Source organism: Oenanthe melanoleuca, chromosome 5 (assembly GCF_029582105.1).
Source record: "Oenanthe melanoleuca isolate GR-GAL-2019-014 chromosome 5, OMel1.0, whole genome shotgun sequence".
Taxonomy (NCBI): Eukaryota; Metazoa; Chordata; class Aves; order Passeriformes; family Muscicapidae; genus Oenanthe; species Oenanthe melanoleuca.
In genome coordinates this window covers 10,662,217-10,679,895 of record NC_079339.1, presented here as the reverse complement: position 1 = coordinate 10,679,895, position 17,679 = coordinate 10,662,217, and the positions used below count along the sequence as shown (strand labels likewise).

Below are 17,679 nucleotides of genomic sequence, written 5' to 3'. Positions count from 1 at the left end.
AAGAGTGTGACTAAGGAGAACTGCAAAGCTGCAGAGTTAGGCCAGAACACCTGACTGCACATATAGTGCCAAAATGTGGTTTAGGTAAAAGGGATGTAGAGGTTAGAGCAGACCACAAATTGACCCTCCGTGTTGTGATGACGAAAGCTAAAAATAAAAAATAAAAAGCTCAGTCAATGCACGAAACTGCCCATAAAACCAGTCTCACTCTGTATTTTGGTAAGATTCCACGTAAATTACCACCATCTTTAAGGTCACTTCCATCCAGTTTGGTCACCACACTTCAAGGAGAAGAGTAATAACAGGCTGAAAACTGTACCCAAACCCACATGACTCAAACTCTATGAAAAGGCTCCTGAAAGCCACCAGAGGGGCACTGGAATAGACTGACACAGAAGTGTGGAAGTGCTGCATGGAGGGGCTTTGAGAATGAGTTCACATCTGCCCCAGCCAGCCAAGGCTACAGCTCACCATGCCCAGGGAGAGAATGGATTAGGAATTCTGCAGATCCTGCCCAGTCTTTAAGGTTCTGGAAAACCTTAAAGACCACAGAAACCAGGGCTGAACTGGACCTCTAGGATTAACCTCACCCATTCTTGGCCCCTTAGCTGCAAGTCCCAACACCACAGTGGTTTTGGGCGGGTTTTTTCACAACTCCACACTGTTTATTTCTGAATTTACTGATGCCAGACCAGACATTAGGCTGAAGTTTTACAGAGAACTCTCCCAACAGATTCCAAGAACTTTTCCACTAAGTGACAATAGCTAAATTAGAGACCATTGCTATGAATTCTCTCTCACCACTGAATGTACTTTAGCTTGCATTTACCTAAACTGCATTTCATCCAAAATTTGAGTCACTGAGTATCATGAGCTCTATCTGGAGCCCCTCATCACAGGCTTTAGACTCAGCTATTCAGAATTACCTTCATTACTTTCCTTTAATCATCTGCAAGTCTCAAGCATTAAGTATTGCACTTCCTTTTTTACTTGATATTTACAAGTTGAACCAAAAAAAGGTGGGCAAAATTAATTTAGGGAGTCCACACTGCCAATTTTGCCCAAGAGCAGTGACCACTTGCACCCATTCTTTACCAGCAGGTCAAGAGAGGTGATTCTCTCCTTCTGCTCTGCTCTCCTGAGACTTCACCTGGAGTACTCCATCCACCTTGGGGGCCCCAACATAGGAAGGACAACCCAATCTAGTGAAAGGTGTCCCTGTCCATGGAACCAGAGTATCTTTAAGGTCTCATCCAGCCAAAACCATTCTATGATCCTTGAATCTACACGTAACTCTTGAGACCCTAACCACTAAATCAGGAACAGCTTAGATTCAGACATGAAAATTTGCTGCTAATTAAGTTTGGCAAGACCATGTTGACAAAAACCTTGGTCCATCTGTTGTGAAAACTGTAGAAACCATATGGTGCTTTGTACAACTACATTAAGATCACTAAAGTCCAAAGCTCCTCCTAGTAACCAACAAATGCAAAAGAATAAAAAAAGATCTAAAGTCTTCATAGAACCATAAATCAAATCTAACAAAACATACAATTTATGTTTTGGTCTCTGCAAATCTATTTTCAAATCTTTAAGAGAACAGTTGAGACTAGGTAGGGAATACATACCAAACTTAGTCAGTAAGTAATGAGGGTTTTCTACTGCTCATTTCTAGACTTCATATAGTGATTTTTAAACAGAACTATATTCTGAGTCTTCTGCTTCAGAATTTCAAAGTATTTTACCAGTAGCCATGGTTCTTCTTGTTTTCATATGAAACCTAAAACAAGAACTACTGGTTTTTGAGGAGTCAGGGAGAAAAAGAAGAAAAGTTAGGCATGGGAGACAGCTCAACCTACAGACTTTGCAATAACTTTAAGAACACTGGCTGAGAATAAGCAAAACACACATAACTCACAAAGGAAGACAGGAGATCCATGGGTTTTACTTTTCAGCATTCTATCCTTATCCATCACAACTTTGGGAAATGAAACATCTCCAAGGTCTTTTCCACAAGACAGAAATAATGGGTTGCAGACCAGTTAAGGCCATTCTTTAAAAAATTATTATTGTTATTATTACTTTTATCTGAATCTTACCTCTGGGTTTTCAAATTTCAAATTATAGTAAGCATATTCCCAAGGAAACAACAGATTATGAAAACAATAGTCTTATGAGTTAGGCCTCTCAAATCCTAGCTCACTGTAAAGAGGAACAAGCCTCATTTTTATTAGAATTAAGTATATTCTGTCTTTTGCTAGGCTATCAGCAAACAGAGCAGCTATGATTATTATTATCAATAACTATGTCCAGAGACTAGACCAGGGAACCCACATGTTCTTGAACTGCAGTCTTCCAAAAAAGCCTATTTACTAAACCACTGGCCACATTTTTGTAAATTAAAAAAAAAAAAATAAAGAACCCATAAACAAGCACGTAAACAATTTTGTAAGAATGCAAAAACATCTTACAAGGTCAGAAAGGCAGAAAGCATGTTTTCTGAGTTCTTTTTCAAGACCACTCTCTCACAAAAAATGAGTGACAGTCTTGCCTCTTCCAAAAAGATACCATGTGGCAAAAGAGAACAAAATGATAAAAAGCAGCCTCCACAAGATTATTTTGTTAAATATGTATGAGCTCATCTTTTTAATAATAAACACTATAAACAAAATATTTGGAAAACACAATGCTGAAACAACAACCTTACAAAAGTATCACAACTTGAACGGACACTGTTTACCCAGTGGCAAACCTGGTATCATTATTTGTGCACGTTAACCAAACAGGAAAGAGAATCTTTTGAAAGAAGAGTTTTGAATTCCAAATCACAAACATGTGGCTCTCTATGGCTTTGTTTTCTTTTCAGTTGCCTGTAGCTGAAACAACATGCCACTAGCTTTGGCTGTCCTGTTGAACTGCAGGGCCATCACAGCTGCAGGCTGAGGACAACCCACTGCTTTGGGGGCTTTGGGATGCTCCAGCTCTCTCTGCTGCTTCCCTGCTGGAAAGAATCAACTCCTCAGAGCTGGAAAAGGGATCACATAGTGCCAGGACAAATCCAGGTGCCTCAGCTTCAAGCATGCTTACAGGTAGCTTGAGTCAAAAACCTCAGCTCGTGAGAGGGAGTAGTGCAGAACAGGCACCAGTGTCCAAAATTGCTGCGTCCAGCCAAAGGGCAAACCTGAGACCTTCACAGGCATTGTCTTAACCCACTTTAGCAAAGTGAACCAGAATTCATCACTGAAAATAAGCATTTCAGTTTTAGTCCCTACAAAATACCCAGGGAAGAAACATTCCCCTGCAAGGCTTTGAACACTTGCATGGATTTCTAAACACAGACTGAATATTTATCACCACAGAAAACATCCTTTTATTATTATATGTGTATGCATCGTTATCTTATTTATTTTGGAAATACCACTAAAAGCATCCACTGCAAACCTTGGGCTTTCTACCACTGCTGAAACTTCCTCATCATGAGAAACACATGTTAATTAGCTTCCTATTTTGCAAAAGCAAGCAGCTCCTGAAAGGCATAAAATAAGAATAATTCAATAATTGCACTTCTAAGAAATGTGGGGTGAATCCCAAAGGCAATGCTTAGGCAGCATCTCTTGCCTCCCTTAACAGGAAATTCCAACTTGTTCCTAAGCTGCAGCCCTATGGGCACAACCTATGGCTCAGGCAGAGGCCCCAGGCTAAGATACTTCACAAAAAGCAAATTCTGCCTGGCAGCCCACTGAAAAAAATATACTGAAAAAAAGAACTCTCACAGACTGAAGGTTCTAAGAACTTGCAACCTAAAAGAGGAAGATTCAATAGATTAATAGATTAAATTACCCAATAAATAATGGGGGGAAATGTGGGTTTAAATCAATGTTTTAGGAAGGCTTTTAAAATTGGCTCTATCACCAATTTTTCTTCGAAACCTTCTTTAAAACATTCTATATTCTTAAAAAATATCAAACCTACTACTTCTCTCTTTACAAACTATAAAACAAGAAGAAAGCAAATGCAAATCCTCTTGTAAGTTCTACTAGAATGTTTTGTATTAAACCTAGTTTAAAAATAGCATATTCCAACAATATAGACAAATAACAGCCCAGTCATCACACAAGCTTCATAAAACTACTATGTGTTTTTCTGGGAAAATAGATTAATTATGAAGAAATAGCTCTGCAGGAACAAAGCATGAGGCTTTCTTCTATTTTTATGCAATTGCAATTTGCAAATTTATGAAAAGCAGTCTGTGTAATACAATTAGAAAACACAGCTTTCCTAAAAGTACAGTATGCCCATTCAACAATATTTCAAGAATTAAAATTCCATTACAGTTGAATTTATGACGAGATCACAACTTTGTCTTTCGAGTCTTGAGTATTTTGTTAGTCACACATACAGCTTATTCTTACTGCCATTTAGGAATTAGATTTACAGTTCAGAGAACAATAGTCACAAAAAAGCATGAGCATCTGCATTTCTTTGTCCAAAACAAAAATACACATGTTAATGCACAAATTTAAGCTGTGGAAGACTTCAAGTGGTCAAGCTAAAAGGTTAATTGGGCTTTAACTGGTGCAGTTATACCAAACTAAGAAAAAAGAATGTGATTTTTTTAGCTACACAAATAACTAACAGCTATAGGCATCACTAATGGTGCTCTACCTTGTTCTGTAACTATTTTCAAATATTTTTTTACTTAAACAAACTAATGCACCATATAAAGTCTCAATGGTTGACATCTGTTTCCAGCTCAATTATTTCAGTAAAACTTCACACCAAATGCTTTTTCTGCTTCCAAGAAATAAGACTGGGGAGAGAAGGATTTTTTTTGGCCTAAACTAAAATTCTACCAAACACATTTTTAAGGCCCAAAATTTACAGAAGTGACAAAACCAGGCCCTGGTGCTTGTGTGATGAATTGGAATTTGTTTATTTAAAGATGAAAACCATAAGAAATCAGACTGAGCGGCCAAGAGGACTTAATCTCAGAAAAGCACTGAGTAGATAAAGAGAGTTAAATGAATACTGAGAGCAAGAGAAGGAATGAGAAAGTGAGAGATGAAAATGGCAGAGATTCTTGTGGAGTAAACCTAGAAGACAGAAAGCATTCTAAAATACCAGAATGTGTCACATAGAGTAAGCAGGAGTGGTCAATGTCTCATGAAAAAGGGTTCCTAAACCTCAAGGAAGTGACATGCAGCCCATTAGAGTCTGACAACACTCCATGCTCCTGGCATCACTGTCTGCAGCAGCTGGCAAAAGGAGCTCAACAAAACTCATTTTCCAAATGCACAACCTTCCACAACTGAAGTCAAGGTTCCAGAAAGAAAAGCTGTCATCCCTTTTCATCCACAATATCCCAGAAATCTCTGCCAGAATGTCTCGTCTTCCTTCCAGCTGCTATTCCAGCAGACCCAACCCAACAGTCTAACATTTAAAAAAGACATTTTCTATCTTGCTGAAGATCAATCCAAGTGTCAGATAATGGATTTTCTGGGGTTTTAAATCCTAGGAATCAACATATGAACCACAGTAAAAGGACATGATAAGGACATTATCCCTACCTTCTATTTTTCCCCCTTGAATTTCTTCCCGAATGATTGATTTTGTAAGCCTACTAACATTCCTTTGTCTCTTTTTATCCACTGAGATCTCCCATGGTCCAATGGGGTTTTGCATGCAACTATCCTGAATTTGTATCCAAACTCATGATGAGTTTGTTTTTTCTGTCTCTTAGCCTTCCTCCACAACAGCTACACACAACCCCAGACTGTCACCAAGCGCTGGTTCTGCCTGCAGGAGTGACAGCCAGTCACCTATGTCCAGCTCAGTGGAAATCCTGTGGTTACTTTGACATCTTGAGCACAACACTACCAGAAAGGAGATTCTAAAATACCAAAGAATTCAAGCTCTGTTCAGTAATTGCATTTTTTTCATAGCATTCGATTTGCAGAAGATTGAAAACTGAGAGCTGTAAACATTAGAGACATGAAATCATGATCTATCTAGTCACTAGCAGATAAGCAATAACCAGCATGTTCTTGGCTCAATGAGCAGGGATTTAGCTGCCAAATCCCAATCAACACTAATTGGATTGTCCTTGACTTCAGAACATACCACTGACACCACAGGAGTAATTTATTTCAACAAACACATATAAATGGAACACAATTCCCAAAACACCAAGCAGAAGAAAATTAATCTCATCGATCCTGATAATGCTATTGTTAGAAATCATTTTTTTCACTGTATAAGCAAGGAGCCTGAAAGTCTCATGCTACTGCAAAGAGGAGTAAGAGGAGAGATGAACCAAAGGAAAACCTCCTACTCAGCAGTATGTATTTGCAGGACACAACTTTCACTGACAGTTATCAAGGCTGAACTGTGAATCTGCTGTTACACACTTTACAAATGATTCCACAGTGACTGTGGTTTTCCTTTGTGACTGCCAGTAGTTGGGGAGGTAGTTGGTACTTTAAATTCATGTCAGAGAACTACCACAGCAGTACAATTCTCTTCCTCACTGTTACAAGACAAGACTGTTATGTTTGGGACGTTGGAGAAGTTAAATGTCAGTCTCATTGTCCCTCCACTGAAAAATATGATTGTGGTTATAGAAGGCCAGGGCTTACACAGTATTCAGGCTTGCATAACAAACTGTCTTCCATGAACAGGCTGCAGGAAAAGTGTCTTTTTGTCAGATAATCCACAAAGTTAATCCAGGACAGAACAGGGGAGAGAGAGTTCCTTGACTGCAATTTAGTCACAAAGATAGGAAATGCTACTTCCTTCAACATAATGTGTGTCCTCGTATTTCGGAACAAATGGAGATAGCTTACAAAGAAAAATAGCAGCCTCCATGAATATTTTAGTTTAAAATGAAAGGCTGGGAAAAAAAAGTGTTGGTATTATATGGCAAGACTGGGTGAGTAGAGAGTCTGAAATCCAAGTTCTTTCAAAATATTCATTATAGACACGTGAGGGAAAGAAGATTTACATGATCTGTATTGATTTTAAGATTTCTCCAAAATGATAAATCTATAAACCAAAACCAAAAATTTTTTTAGTCAACATTTTATACTAGAAGAAACTGCTTGAATATCTTATAAATACATGCTACTAAAAAATACTGGGAGCCCTCCAAGCAGACTTTCAAGATAGCTTTATCTCACCAAAAAAAAAAACAAAAAAAAACAACAAAGACCCAACAAACACCACCACAATCAAAACAAGCAAAACCACATGCAACGGAAATATTTTTTTCCTCATTCCATTTCAGCATAGTACTGTGGAATCTGTTGTACTTGAAAAGTAAAGCACAAGGTTTGGAGGAAGAGATAATTTCATTTATGGAGCAACTGATGTGTTGACAAGGCTTTTGGGCTCCCATGTCCTACCAGCCATAGCCAACTAAAGTCATCTCCCAGCAATACACAGGCACACTTCTGCATTCTGCTCCAGCACTGCACTTGATGCTTCATTCCACTACAGCTACAAGAATTCTCCTGCCACAATAAGAAAGATTTTGGTTTTGTTGTTTTTTTTAATCCCTTTGAGATTTCTCTGGATTGTATCTGAATCAAATTAATCCTCAGCACAGATAAGAAAGCCACTGAAGCAACAGCTTTATCCCCTTATTTTTCTACATTTTCTGTGTTACAGAGATTGAATTCCATGGCATCAAGCAATCATCCACTCCTTATACACACACTAGCTCAGTGAAATGCCCAACTATGAATATACAGCAAATACACCAGAAAATCCTCACCATATTATATTCTTCACAGGCAAAATCTGCTCAGAGGAAAAAAAATAGAAGCATCAGACAACTTCATTTAGAAATTTCTCCCACTCTATCAACAATCACTTGTCTTGTTTCAAAATCCTCTGAGATACGAAGCTATGTTACACAATAAAGGCTTCCCTGAAGAGGAGTTGATAAAAATCAGAACAGAAACAACCACAACAGAGCCTACACATGTTATACCAGCATTTATCAGTTGTGACAACAGCCAAATAAAACTGCTATACTGTTGCAAGCCTTCTGTCCTACACACTGCAACTGCACAGAGTCAAGAACAAATCATTCCTCTGTCTTCTTAGAGCTACCAAACCTCACAGAAAACATCTTGCTCCACCTCACAGGTTTTCTCTTTTAACTTTTGGGTACAGGACAGCATCCTACAGGAAAGCTGCTACGGGTGTATAGGATAATTAATCAAATCCAGTGATTGGATCCTCTCTTCTTTATCCTTACCTTCCAACTGCTGACACAGAATGTTCTCTCTTTTACCTTTTCCAAGTACCTGTATGTGCATTCTAGGGATAGATTTATGATTAGGGCTTATACCAGCAAAACCAAAAACAAACAAAACAAGAAAGGCATTTTCTCATGCCCTTCTGTGATCTTTGCAAACATCTGTGTTCCTCCTAAATCCCATCCACATTCCATTATTCAGACATATTAAATGAGAATTTCTTGGTGAAGCACATCAAACACACTTCAAAATCCATGAAAAAATAAAATGCATAAACAGTAAGGCCTTGTGGGATTTCTCCTAGCTGTTAACCCAGAGTGCCTTCATTTGGTAGCACCTTTGCTCCTTCCAGAGATTTCTTTCTGTAAGTGCCTTTTGTAGCCTGTTATGTAACAGCTTTATATTGTGCTGATATGCTGGGGGAAAACGTGGTTATCTGCCTCAGCCAAGGTTCAGCTGAAGGCAAAATACACCAAGGTTGATTGCTTTACTCTGTGCATCACTGAAATCCTTCATGCTTTCACTGCTAGAACAAAAAAAAAAGGATTTAGTAAAGCTGGGGGATTTATAAATCTGGTTTCTCCAATTCTGTCAGGACACTTAACATGCACTTCAGACAGCAGCTACTGCAGCTCTGAGCTCAGAACAAGTTCTTAAAATACACAACAGCCATTACAGCTGTGATCCATCTACATTCAGTGTTATGGGCAGAGACACAGACTGAGCAACTGAAGTGCCCATACAGACGAGTGCACCTGAAACACAGAGAAAGCTGAATCAGATCATCCTTAACAGCACAGAGACTTCCCAGCTCTGAAGTGCCTGCAATTCTACTGACACTTGTCAACAGCAAAGCTCATTCTCTGCTCAGGCAGAGCCTCTGTGCATCAACTCCTGTTAGGCAAATCCAAGAGCTCCCCTTCCTTGGAGAATGCAGAAGACTAAGCCACCACTAACATCTTTGTGCCCAAGGCTCTAGGACCATTAAAGCTGATATAAATTCGGGGTGCATTGATCTGGCAATAGAGCCAATGTTGTTTGAGAAATCAGTAGAAAAGTAATCCAAGGACAAGATAATAGAGCAATACAGGTAAAACACCCAGCAAGAAAGGTCTTTTGGATGGGTCAGCATCATAAAGCCAGCAAAGAAACCAAAGGAAGATTTAACACAACAGGAATGGCAGAACTAAGACTGCTGGAACATTTACACAGGCCTAGACCAGAACAGGAATGGACTTTCATATGCTTGATTCCCAAAGGACACACTCTCTGGTTTATTCAAGGACAATAAAACTGTTCACTTCCCCTGAAGACTACACTGGATAAAAACTTGTAGCAAGAGTAACAAAGTTGTTCCAAAACAAGAAAAATCTGCAAATCTGCTCCTAAACTGCATAAACACAGCAAAAGTTTTTTGAGTAAAGCCAGATAACCTGCCCAGGAAATCAGCACTTTTATCACATTTTCAGGGGTACTGCAGATATTGGCATGAATAAATAAATCCATATAAGCAGTGAGGGAAGAGCCAGCAGACACAGTGGGGGCTTTCCTGGGAGAGCAGTCACTACTATAAACACCCTTCCCTATAAACCACAAGTGTTTATCATCCAAATGCTGCTGGCACACAGGTTGGGGGAGAGGGTACAGGATTTTTGTTTGCTTGTTTACACAAAACTATTCCACAGATTATGCCTGGGGAAAAAAACACTACAAAATGTAATTACACTCAACATGAAAATCAAGCACATTAAAACCAAGCCAAAATGTAGCTACAGATGAAAAAAAAAAAAAAAAAAAAAAAAAAAAAAAAAAAAAAAAAGAAAAGAAAAGAAAAGAAAAGGAACATACTTAAAAATATAAAAGCTTCAAAGGTAGCTAGTCTGTAATCCTAGAAATGTTTGTCCCTGCTTTTCATATAGAAGGAAGCATAATAAATGCATCAAAAAACTACAGTTTTATAAGAAAAATAAAGGTCAGTACTCCATGTATTATGGGATTGTATGTGGGGGTAAAGGAATTTGGAAAACAATGCATGCCTAGTCTTCAATAGAATGTTGTTCCTTCAAGCATTTTTCTTATAAAGCATTAAAGTAACAACAAGTAATTTAAATAATAAAGTCTAAACAGTTACTTTCTGGGCATGACCTTTTCAAATAAAGGTTCAGGGGTTATTTCTGAATCTGCTCAATTTCACCCATGCAAGAAATTCTACCAAACTTCATGGGACAATTTATGTACTGGAAGTTAAACACATACTTAAATGCTACAGATGAAGACATTTTACAGACATAAAGCTTTCAGTGCAATCTGTATTGTACCCATGAAGGAGGCAGCATACTTGCTTTGTCTTCTTAAAAGCACATATGGGCTTTTTGGTTGCTTCTTAGTTTTGACTTAGGTTCTCTCTACTTTGTCAGGGAAAATGTTCTAAACAGGAGAGAGGCAAAAGGGAAGGTAAAAAGGAAATTTTAACATTAAATACTTCCCATTTCAGGTGTCTTGATTTTGACATCTGAACATTGTACAATTACAATCGGAACATTGTACAATTGAACAACATACATTTGACATTGTACAATTAAGACAGACCTATTATCAAATGGTGTTAGAGGAGAAAGGCTATAATTAATAGAATAATTGCAGAATAGTAAAATTCAAGAGACCCTTAGCAGAACTTTGTAAGACACTTCATCTTTAAACATCAGATACAATGATTATCCCAAAAATGACACTTCTTTTAAAAAAATCCCATAGCCCGAGTTTATTAGCATCACTTTTTCAATGAACAGATACAGACTATAGGCAATTGCTACTTCAAAGAATTACTCAGAGTAACAAACTTGAGTGTTGTTTGGTTTATGCATAGTTAAATAAATTAGGGAACATTCGACCGTTTAAAATATTGTTTATTAACAACATACATTCAAAGGATCGCTCTGAAACATCCAACACAAACACACACCCGTTGACAATCACTTCGTTTTCCAATCACTTTAAACACTGATTTGAGATCCCTGCAGCAACAAAGCTGGTATCATAACGGAGAGTTACATAACACCAACCACTCTCTCTTCGCCCACAAAACGCCAGCGGATAACACCACTTCCCCTTCCCCCAGCAGACAGAACGTGTCCCGAGGCTTTAGGGAGAGCACCCATCCCTGCAGACGCTGCCGTGCCACGGCGCTTCCCCGGGCACAGCGATGGAGGAGCAGGGGCAATGCCCGCCGAGCCCCTTTGTTCTCCCGGGAGCCGGCGGGACACAGGTGGGACACGGCGGGGCCGGGCCCGGCGCGGCCGCGGGCCCCGTTTGAACCGGCCGCGCTTCGGGACGGAGCCGCAGCCGCTGCCGGCGGGCGGGGCGGGCCGGGGCTGCCCCGGCCGGCCGGTGCAGGAGCCCCTCCGCTTCCCCCCTCGGGAAAAGGGGGATCAACCCTCGGCTCGCCCCGCTGCCCTCACCCCCTCCTCCCCCGGCCGGACGCGCGGCCCGTGTGCGCCGCAGTCTCCTCCTCCCGCGGCCCGGCCGGAGGCGGGCGGGGGCCGGGGCCGGGCAGGAGCGCGGGGAGCGGCCAGGCGCGGCGGGGCAGCGCTGCGCGCAGCCACACCTACCTGTCTTCTCGTGGTCATAGCCCACCACGATGAAGTAGTCGGCCAGCCTGGCCATGGCTGCGCGGGGCGCGCCTCGGCCTCACCACCCCAGCGGCTGCGGCGGCGGCTCGGGGCAGGCTCAGCATCCTCCGCTCCGCGCCCGCCGCAGGAGGAACGGCACCACCTCAGCCATGTTGGAGGCGCGGGCGCGCCGTGCGCCTGCGCGCCGCCCGGACCGCTCGCCGTGACCCCGGGGCTGGGCGGGGGCTGGGGCGGCCCGGCCCGGCTGTCCCGCAGTGCCGCTGCCCCGGGCCGGCCGCCGTGCCGGGGCGCCGCTGCCAGCGCCGCGGCCTCCCTTCGCAGCCCCCCGCGGGCGGGGAGGGCCCGGCGGGGGAGGTCCGCGCCCCGCCCGCGCCGGGCTTTGTCTGCCGGCAGCCTCCCCCTGTGCGGTGGCCGCCCGGGGGGCAGCGGCTCTGCGCCACGTTCCCCTCACAAAAGACACTCGCGGCGGCTCCGAGCGCTCTGCGTGCCCGGGGAGACTCGGGTGCCGCTCCCGCGAGGAGCTGCCGGGGCCGGGCATCGCCCCGCCGGCGCTCCGCGGAAATGGAAGCGGGATAACGCCCGGCCTGGGGAATGGGGGATGCGCTTCCAGAAGGCGTCCCGGTCACGTTTGTCCGGGCTGTGTGGGACGTGCCCCCCGCGGCGCCGCTGGGCTCGGCGGCGGTGCCGAGTGTCGGGTGTCGGCCCCGGCCCCTCACAGCAGCGCCCACAGCGCGGAGCGGGCGGTGCTGCCCGGCCCGGCCCGGCCCGGCCCGGCGCTGCTGCTCCCCGCGGCTCTCCGGCGGGGCAGGGCCGGCAGTGCCTCGCCGTGACCCGCGTGGCCCGGACGCGCTGGCCCGGCACGGGCGGTGGCCGCGGGGGCGCTCAGCGGGGCCGTGCGGGAGCTGCCGTGCTGCTGTCGGTAACGCGCGCATAGGGCTGGCACCTTCCGGACCGCGGCCCTCGAAAGCACGGTGAGCTGTGCCAGCAGCCGCGGAGATGCTGAGGATAAACGAGCGGACAGTACAGCGCTTGGGTAGCTGGCGGATCCTGCAAAAACTCTCTGATAAGCTTCTATGTCCGTCCCGTTTGACAGCACAGAGAGAAGAACCAGCGCGGAGGACGCGGGTTGCACTTCAGCGAGGAGCAGTCGTGGGTACCGGGCTGGCTGTGGAATTGCAGCAAACTGGACTCGCTCCTGACGATCCACCCTGACGAGGGACCCAGCAGACAGTCATTAGTGGTCTCAGAAACACTTCTGCTTCAAACACGCCGTTCTTACATCTCTTAGCTGGGACATACTGACTCAGTGTCTTGCTGATAAGCCAGATGCAAATTGGTCAGGAAGCTTCAAGCAGTGTTCCCGCTTGTGCCTTCTCAGCGGTGGGCAGAGGTTGACATCTCCCCGGAGTCATCAACTTCGTGATTTAGCTGTTTTGAAGCAAATGACATATGTAAAGATCCAATCCTAATACGTTTCCATGCTTAGGAGTAAAGAAAAATGTGTAATATGTACATAAAAAGATTTACCATACTTTTTGAGAAAGAGATGCACTGTGTGGGATCAGTCACTTCTTCTAGGTAGGAGTTAGGTAGGAATACCTTAATTAAGTCGTGTAAAAGCATTTTGGTCACAGAACACAACAATAGATCACAAAAGCACGGGATAATGTTCTGTACAGCTACACCTGGAGGGAAAGTTTAAGGACACTAAGGAATTACCTAATTTGGAGCTGGAATGGGACCTTAGAGTTATCATATCTGTACTCAAAAAAAGATTCAATATGCAATAACAAATTCCAATAGTAAAATCTCACTGCTCTTTTAACACAGCACTCCTAGCAGGAGAGGATCACTCACACCTTTCCCAGAGCATTAATAAATGCTGATTCAAGAGCAAGATTTTTATTTAGTGATTTCCCAATACTGCGAGTGCTCACTTTACAACCTTGCTCCTTCTGCCATCTACATCAGTACAGCCAAAGTTAACAAAGCCTATAAAATTCATAAGAAGTGGCACATCTTAAATAAGAAATAGGAAGTTCAGTTGAGCTCATTTATTTCACAGAATCACAGAATGGTTTGCGTCAGGAGGGATATTAAACATCATCTTGTTCCAGCCCCTCTGCTACCTGCAGGGACACATTCCACTAGACCAGGTTGCTCAGACCCATCCAAGCACACCATGAACACTTCCAGGGATGTGGCATCCACAACTTCTCTGGGCAACTTCCCTTAAGTATAGAGCAATCACATTTTTATAGGACAAGTGAGGAAGAGCAGACACAGTGTTTGTTCACCTAAATTCTAATGAAAAGTAAAAGTGAATTCTCCTCCAGACCACCAAACCTTCATTCCCTCACCTGCAGCAGGGTAGCCCAGCTCACCTCAGGAGAAGCAGAGGCTCACAGAGGGCACCAAGGCACAGGTCTGCACAAGCATAAGTCGTGTACTTACCCAGGGGAAGAACTGCAAGGCTGCAGCCTCTCCAAGAGCCTGAAAGCACTCAGGGACAATGTTGCCACACTCACACTGTGCACTTACCAACAAGGTGTGAACGTTCACACCACCTTCTACAGTTCACTCCTCCTTCAGGAAACAAAATTCTCACTCTGCCTGCAGTCTCTTTAGCCAGTGTCACCCCACCGCATGCCAGAACAGGGGAGCAGCCACGACCCCGACCAGGCTTTCCCCCTACTGACACACATCCCCCACTCACTTTGGAGGCTTTGTTTGGTGCACTCAAACCTGTCGGAGATAAGGCTCACCAAAGCACCTCCAACGGCACTACCAGAAATGGAATCACCCCTTTGTCACTGTGTCCTTGGCACGGAGAGAACTGGCTGAGTGCAGGCACTAACAGCAAGGTTTTTCTGTGTGGAGCTTGACTGAGGTTTTCGATCCTTCAGGGGGTGCCATTCTTCTCTTAGTATTATCTTTCTGCTGATTTCATGCAGCCTGAAATACAATCAAGTCTATTCGTACTCATGGCACATGAACTCAGAAAAATTTGTTTAAACAAAGTGGAACATGCAAAGGCACTTCCACTGCCTTCAAACAACAGTTTTCTTCCATAGTCAGCACAGAATATTTGCCTCACACTGGCTCCCCATTGATACCCGCAGATTTTAGATCTTTTCCTTTGGGATAAATCTCAGCCTGAATAATGCTCTATCAACAGCAACTAATCTTCACCATGTCCCTGCCAGAGCAGATACTTGATGTAAGGTCTAAACAGGTCCAGGAGCTGGCTGCTCCTCTGGGCCAGCTTCCCACCATGGATGAGACAGCATCCTGGAGACCCTGCACTTCACATCACAGAGTGGTCTTGCTGAACTTCTTGGCATTGCCTCACCCACAGCTTGTGAATGATGTTGCTGTAGAACATTCTGTGTAACTGTTTTTTGCTGGTTTTTTTTTTTTTTTTTTTTTTTAAAGGAAATAGCTATTTATGGAATAATTTTTTAAAAAGTGGTCACTGTTACATCATAGTACCAATGCAGTGACTATTGCTCATTCCCAAACTGCATGAGAATGCAAGTTCATAGAAAGACCAAAATGAGCATTTGAACAAAGAACATGATGTTTTGTGGTAGATTTGGACCAGCTTTACCTGCCGAAGCCCTTTCACAAATCACATCAGCAACAAACTGATCATTTATGTGTCAGAGTTCACCACCTCATGAATTTGCATGGAGCAATTTTGTATCACTGAGATGATAGTTACAGTCAGTATGGAAGTCACATGAGAGTTGTGTTACTACAGTTATTACTATTCCTAAATCAACGTAGGATTTTTTTTCTGCATTGTTTGCTAAGAGTATACAAAATACACTTCCCGTTTAAGCCAAGGATTTTAATGAGGGATTTTCCAGCATTTGAGGAAACGTGTGATATTTCTTTTTTTCTTTACTGGAATGGGAGACTTAACTTGAGTCAAAGCAATGCTTATCACATAAAATCCTGCTTTCTCATTCGAGGAAAAAAAAAAAAAAAAAAGTTAGATTCAGTTTCAACTTCTGCTAATCAAGGAAACGCTTGAACTCGCCAGAGTTTGAGCTGCCTCATGAGGTCTCTAAAATCTAGCCATCGCGGGCTGATGTAGTCGTGCAGCTCTGGTCATGATACGGTCCCGTTCTAGACCACTTATTTTCCCATTTCTTCCTCCCTGTGTCTCCCTCCAAGCCTCTCGCTCTGCGCTCTGCCCCGGGCACGGTCCGGGGCGCGGGCAGCGGCTCCGCGGAGCTGCGGGCGGACGGGAGGAGGCGAGCCCGGGGCAGCCCCGGTGCCGCCGCGACCGCCGGGCAGGTGCGGCGGGCAGCGCTCCGGCTCGCCCGGCTCCGGGCCGGGGGATCGGCCTCGCCCCGCGGGAGCCGCGCAGGGGGCTCGGGCAGAGCGGCGGCCGGCTGATGCCATGGGGACAGGCTCCCGGGCCAGCCTGTCCCGCACAGGTAGATGCCGGAGACAGAAGCCTCCAGATGTCTGGACGCTGGGGAGGGAGGGAGAGAGCACCTGAGCCCGAGTAAAGGAAAAGTTTCCGTCATCCCCCTGCACATACCTCTCCGGGGTGTTGTTACACACTGCGGTTATCTAGAAAGGCAAAGTCACGAGCACACACTCACTCACCTGACTTCTGAAACACTTTGCTTGAGGCAAGATGTGAGAGAAACCTCTCACCGGCTCATTCCTTCCCGCCGAGTGTCTCCCGCTGGCCAGGGGAGCAGATCTCCAGGGGCATTTCCTTCGGTCCCGCCGAATTTGCAGTGCGACAAAGTGAGCGGAGACACGGTCCATCCGCTGCTGGCTTCCAGCACCCCCTGCGAAGCCGGACCTCTGCACTTCTGGAGCGTCACGGAGCAAAGACGTTAAAGACTGTAAAAAGCCAACAACGAGGTGGTCACACTAAGATTTTGCTACTAGCCAGCAGGGAGAATGCTGTGAGAGACCCCGATCCTGCAGTGGTCTAGCTTTCTGGCCGGGAAGTGACCGCACTTAGCCCGTGGAGGTTTGCGGATTGGGAATAGCACAAGGCACGGCGGATCTTCCCGGCGCCCGTAACCCCAGGCGTTTCAGTGACCCTGAGCTCGCCCCAAAGCAATACCACTCGCTCTGTTCCAAGGCACAGAACTGGGGTCTAACCTTCACCTGCCATAACAGTTTGAATCGTGATCTACTTGAATCGATCAAGTAAATCAAATTCATTTTGTTAGATAAAAAGCGCACTCTAGCTGAGTCATAGATATTAATGATGCCCGATTTGCCACCTTCTTACTTATATAAAGAAGGCTGTCATTCCAGTTACTCATTATAAATTCACGTTGTCCAAATATGGGTTTATTTTTGGAACTTTGATATTGGATGGTTTTTCATGGATTTTTGAATGGATTGAATCTTGTTGCCACTCTCCTGCTTTCACCTACCTGAAGCTAGGATGTCTAGAATTAGAAATTATGCTTCAGACAGCGTAAATATAATTATATATCGGTGGTTAAAAAGTCTGTCCCCAGTATAACAGGCTGAGGGGCTCATCGGATTTTGCAAGTTGTGCCATGACTCAGAATCCAAAAATCTGCCGTTACAATTAACAAAATACCAAGGGGGTTGTTTAAGATAATTTTCAATAATCCTCTTATTCCCCCCCCCCACCCCATGTTGCCCCCAATCCAGCTTAAGGAGTGTTTGAAATGTGGGGGTGGGGGGGGGGGTGCCAGAAGAGAGATCGCCCAGCCACGCCAAGGTCCACCCACTTCTCAGCGCTGCTCTATAAAAGCGAGCAGTGGAGCGCAGAGCTC

General features: G+C 44.3%; 1 protein-coding gene and 1 long non-coding RNA gene across 6 annotated transcripts in view; one reads left to right on the top strand and one right to left on the bottom strand.

The window, feature by feature from the left end:
• SBF2 (SET binding factor 2) overlaps positions 1 to 12,058 on the bottom strand; it is a 230,070-nt gene extending 218,012 nt beyond the window's left edge. For 3 of the 5 annotated variants that reach the window (XM_056494161.1, XM_056494164.1, XM_056494166.1), the window contains exon 1: positions 11,870 to 11,959. In XM_056494161.1, coding sequence (XP_056350136.1) covers positions 11,870 to 11,924 — 55 coding nt within the window. In that variant the 5' untranslated portion in view covers positions 11,925 to 11,959. Of the gene's footprint in view, positions 1 to 11,869 lie in introns of all 5 variants that reach the window. The other 2 variants (XM_056494163.1, XM_056494165.1) reach the window with 1 other exon arrangement.
• Positions 10,926 to 13,435, top strand: LOC130254552 (uncharacterized). Its single transcript, XR_008840754.1, has 2 exons — positions 10,926 to 11,526; positions 12,984 to 13,435. It is a non-coding gene; the product is annotated as an uncharacterized LOC130254552 (long non-coding RNA).
• The last annotated feature ends 4,244 nt before the right edge of the window (positions 13,436 to 17,679 follow it).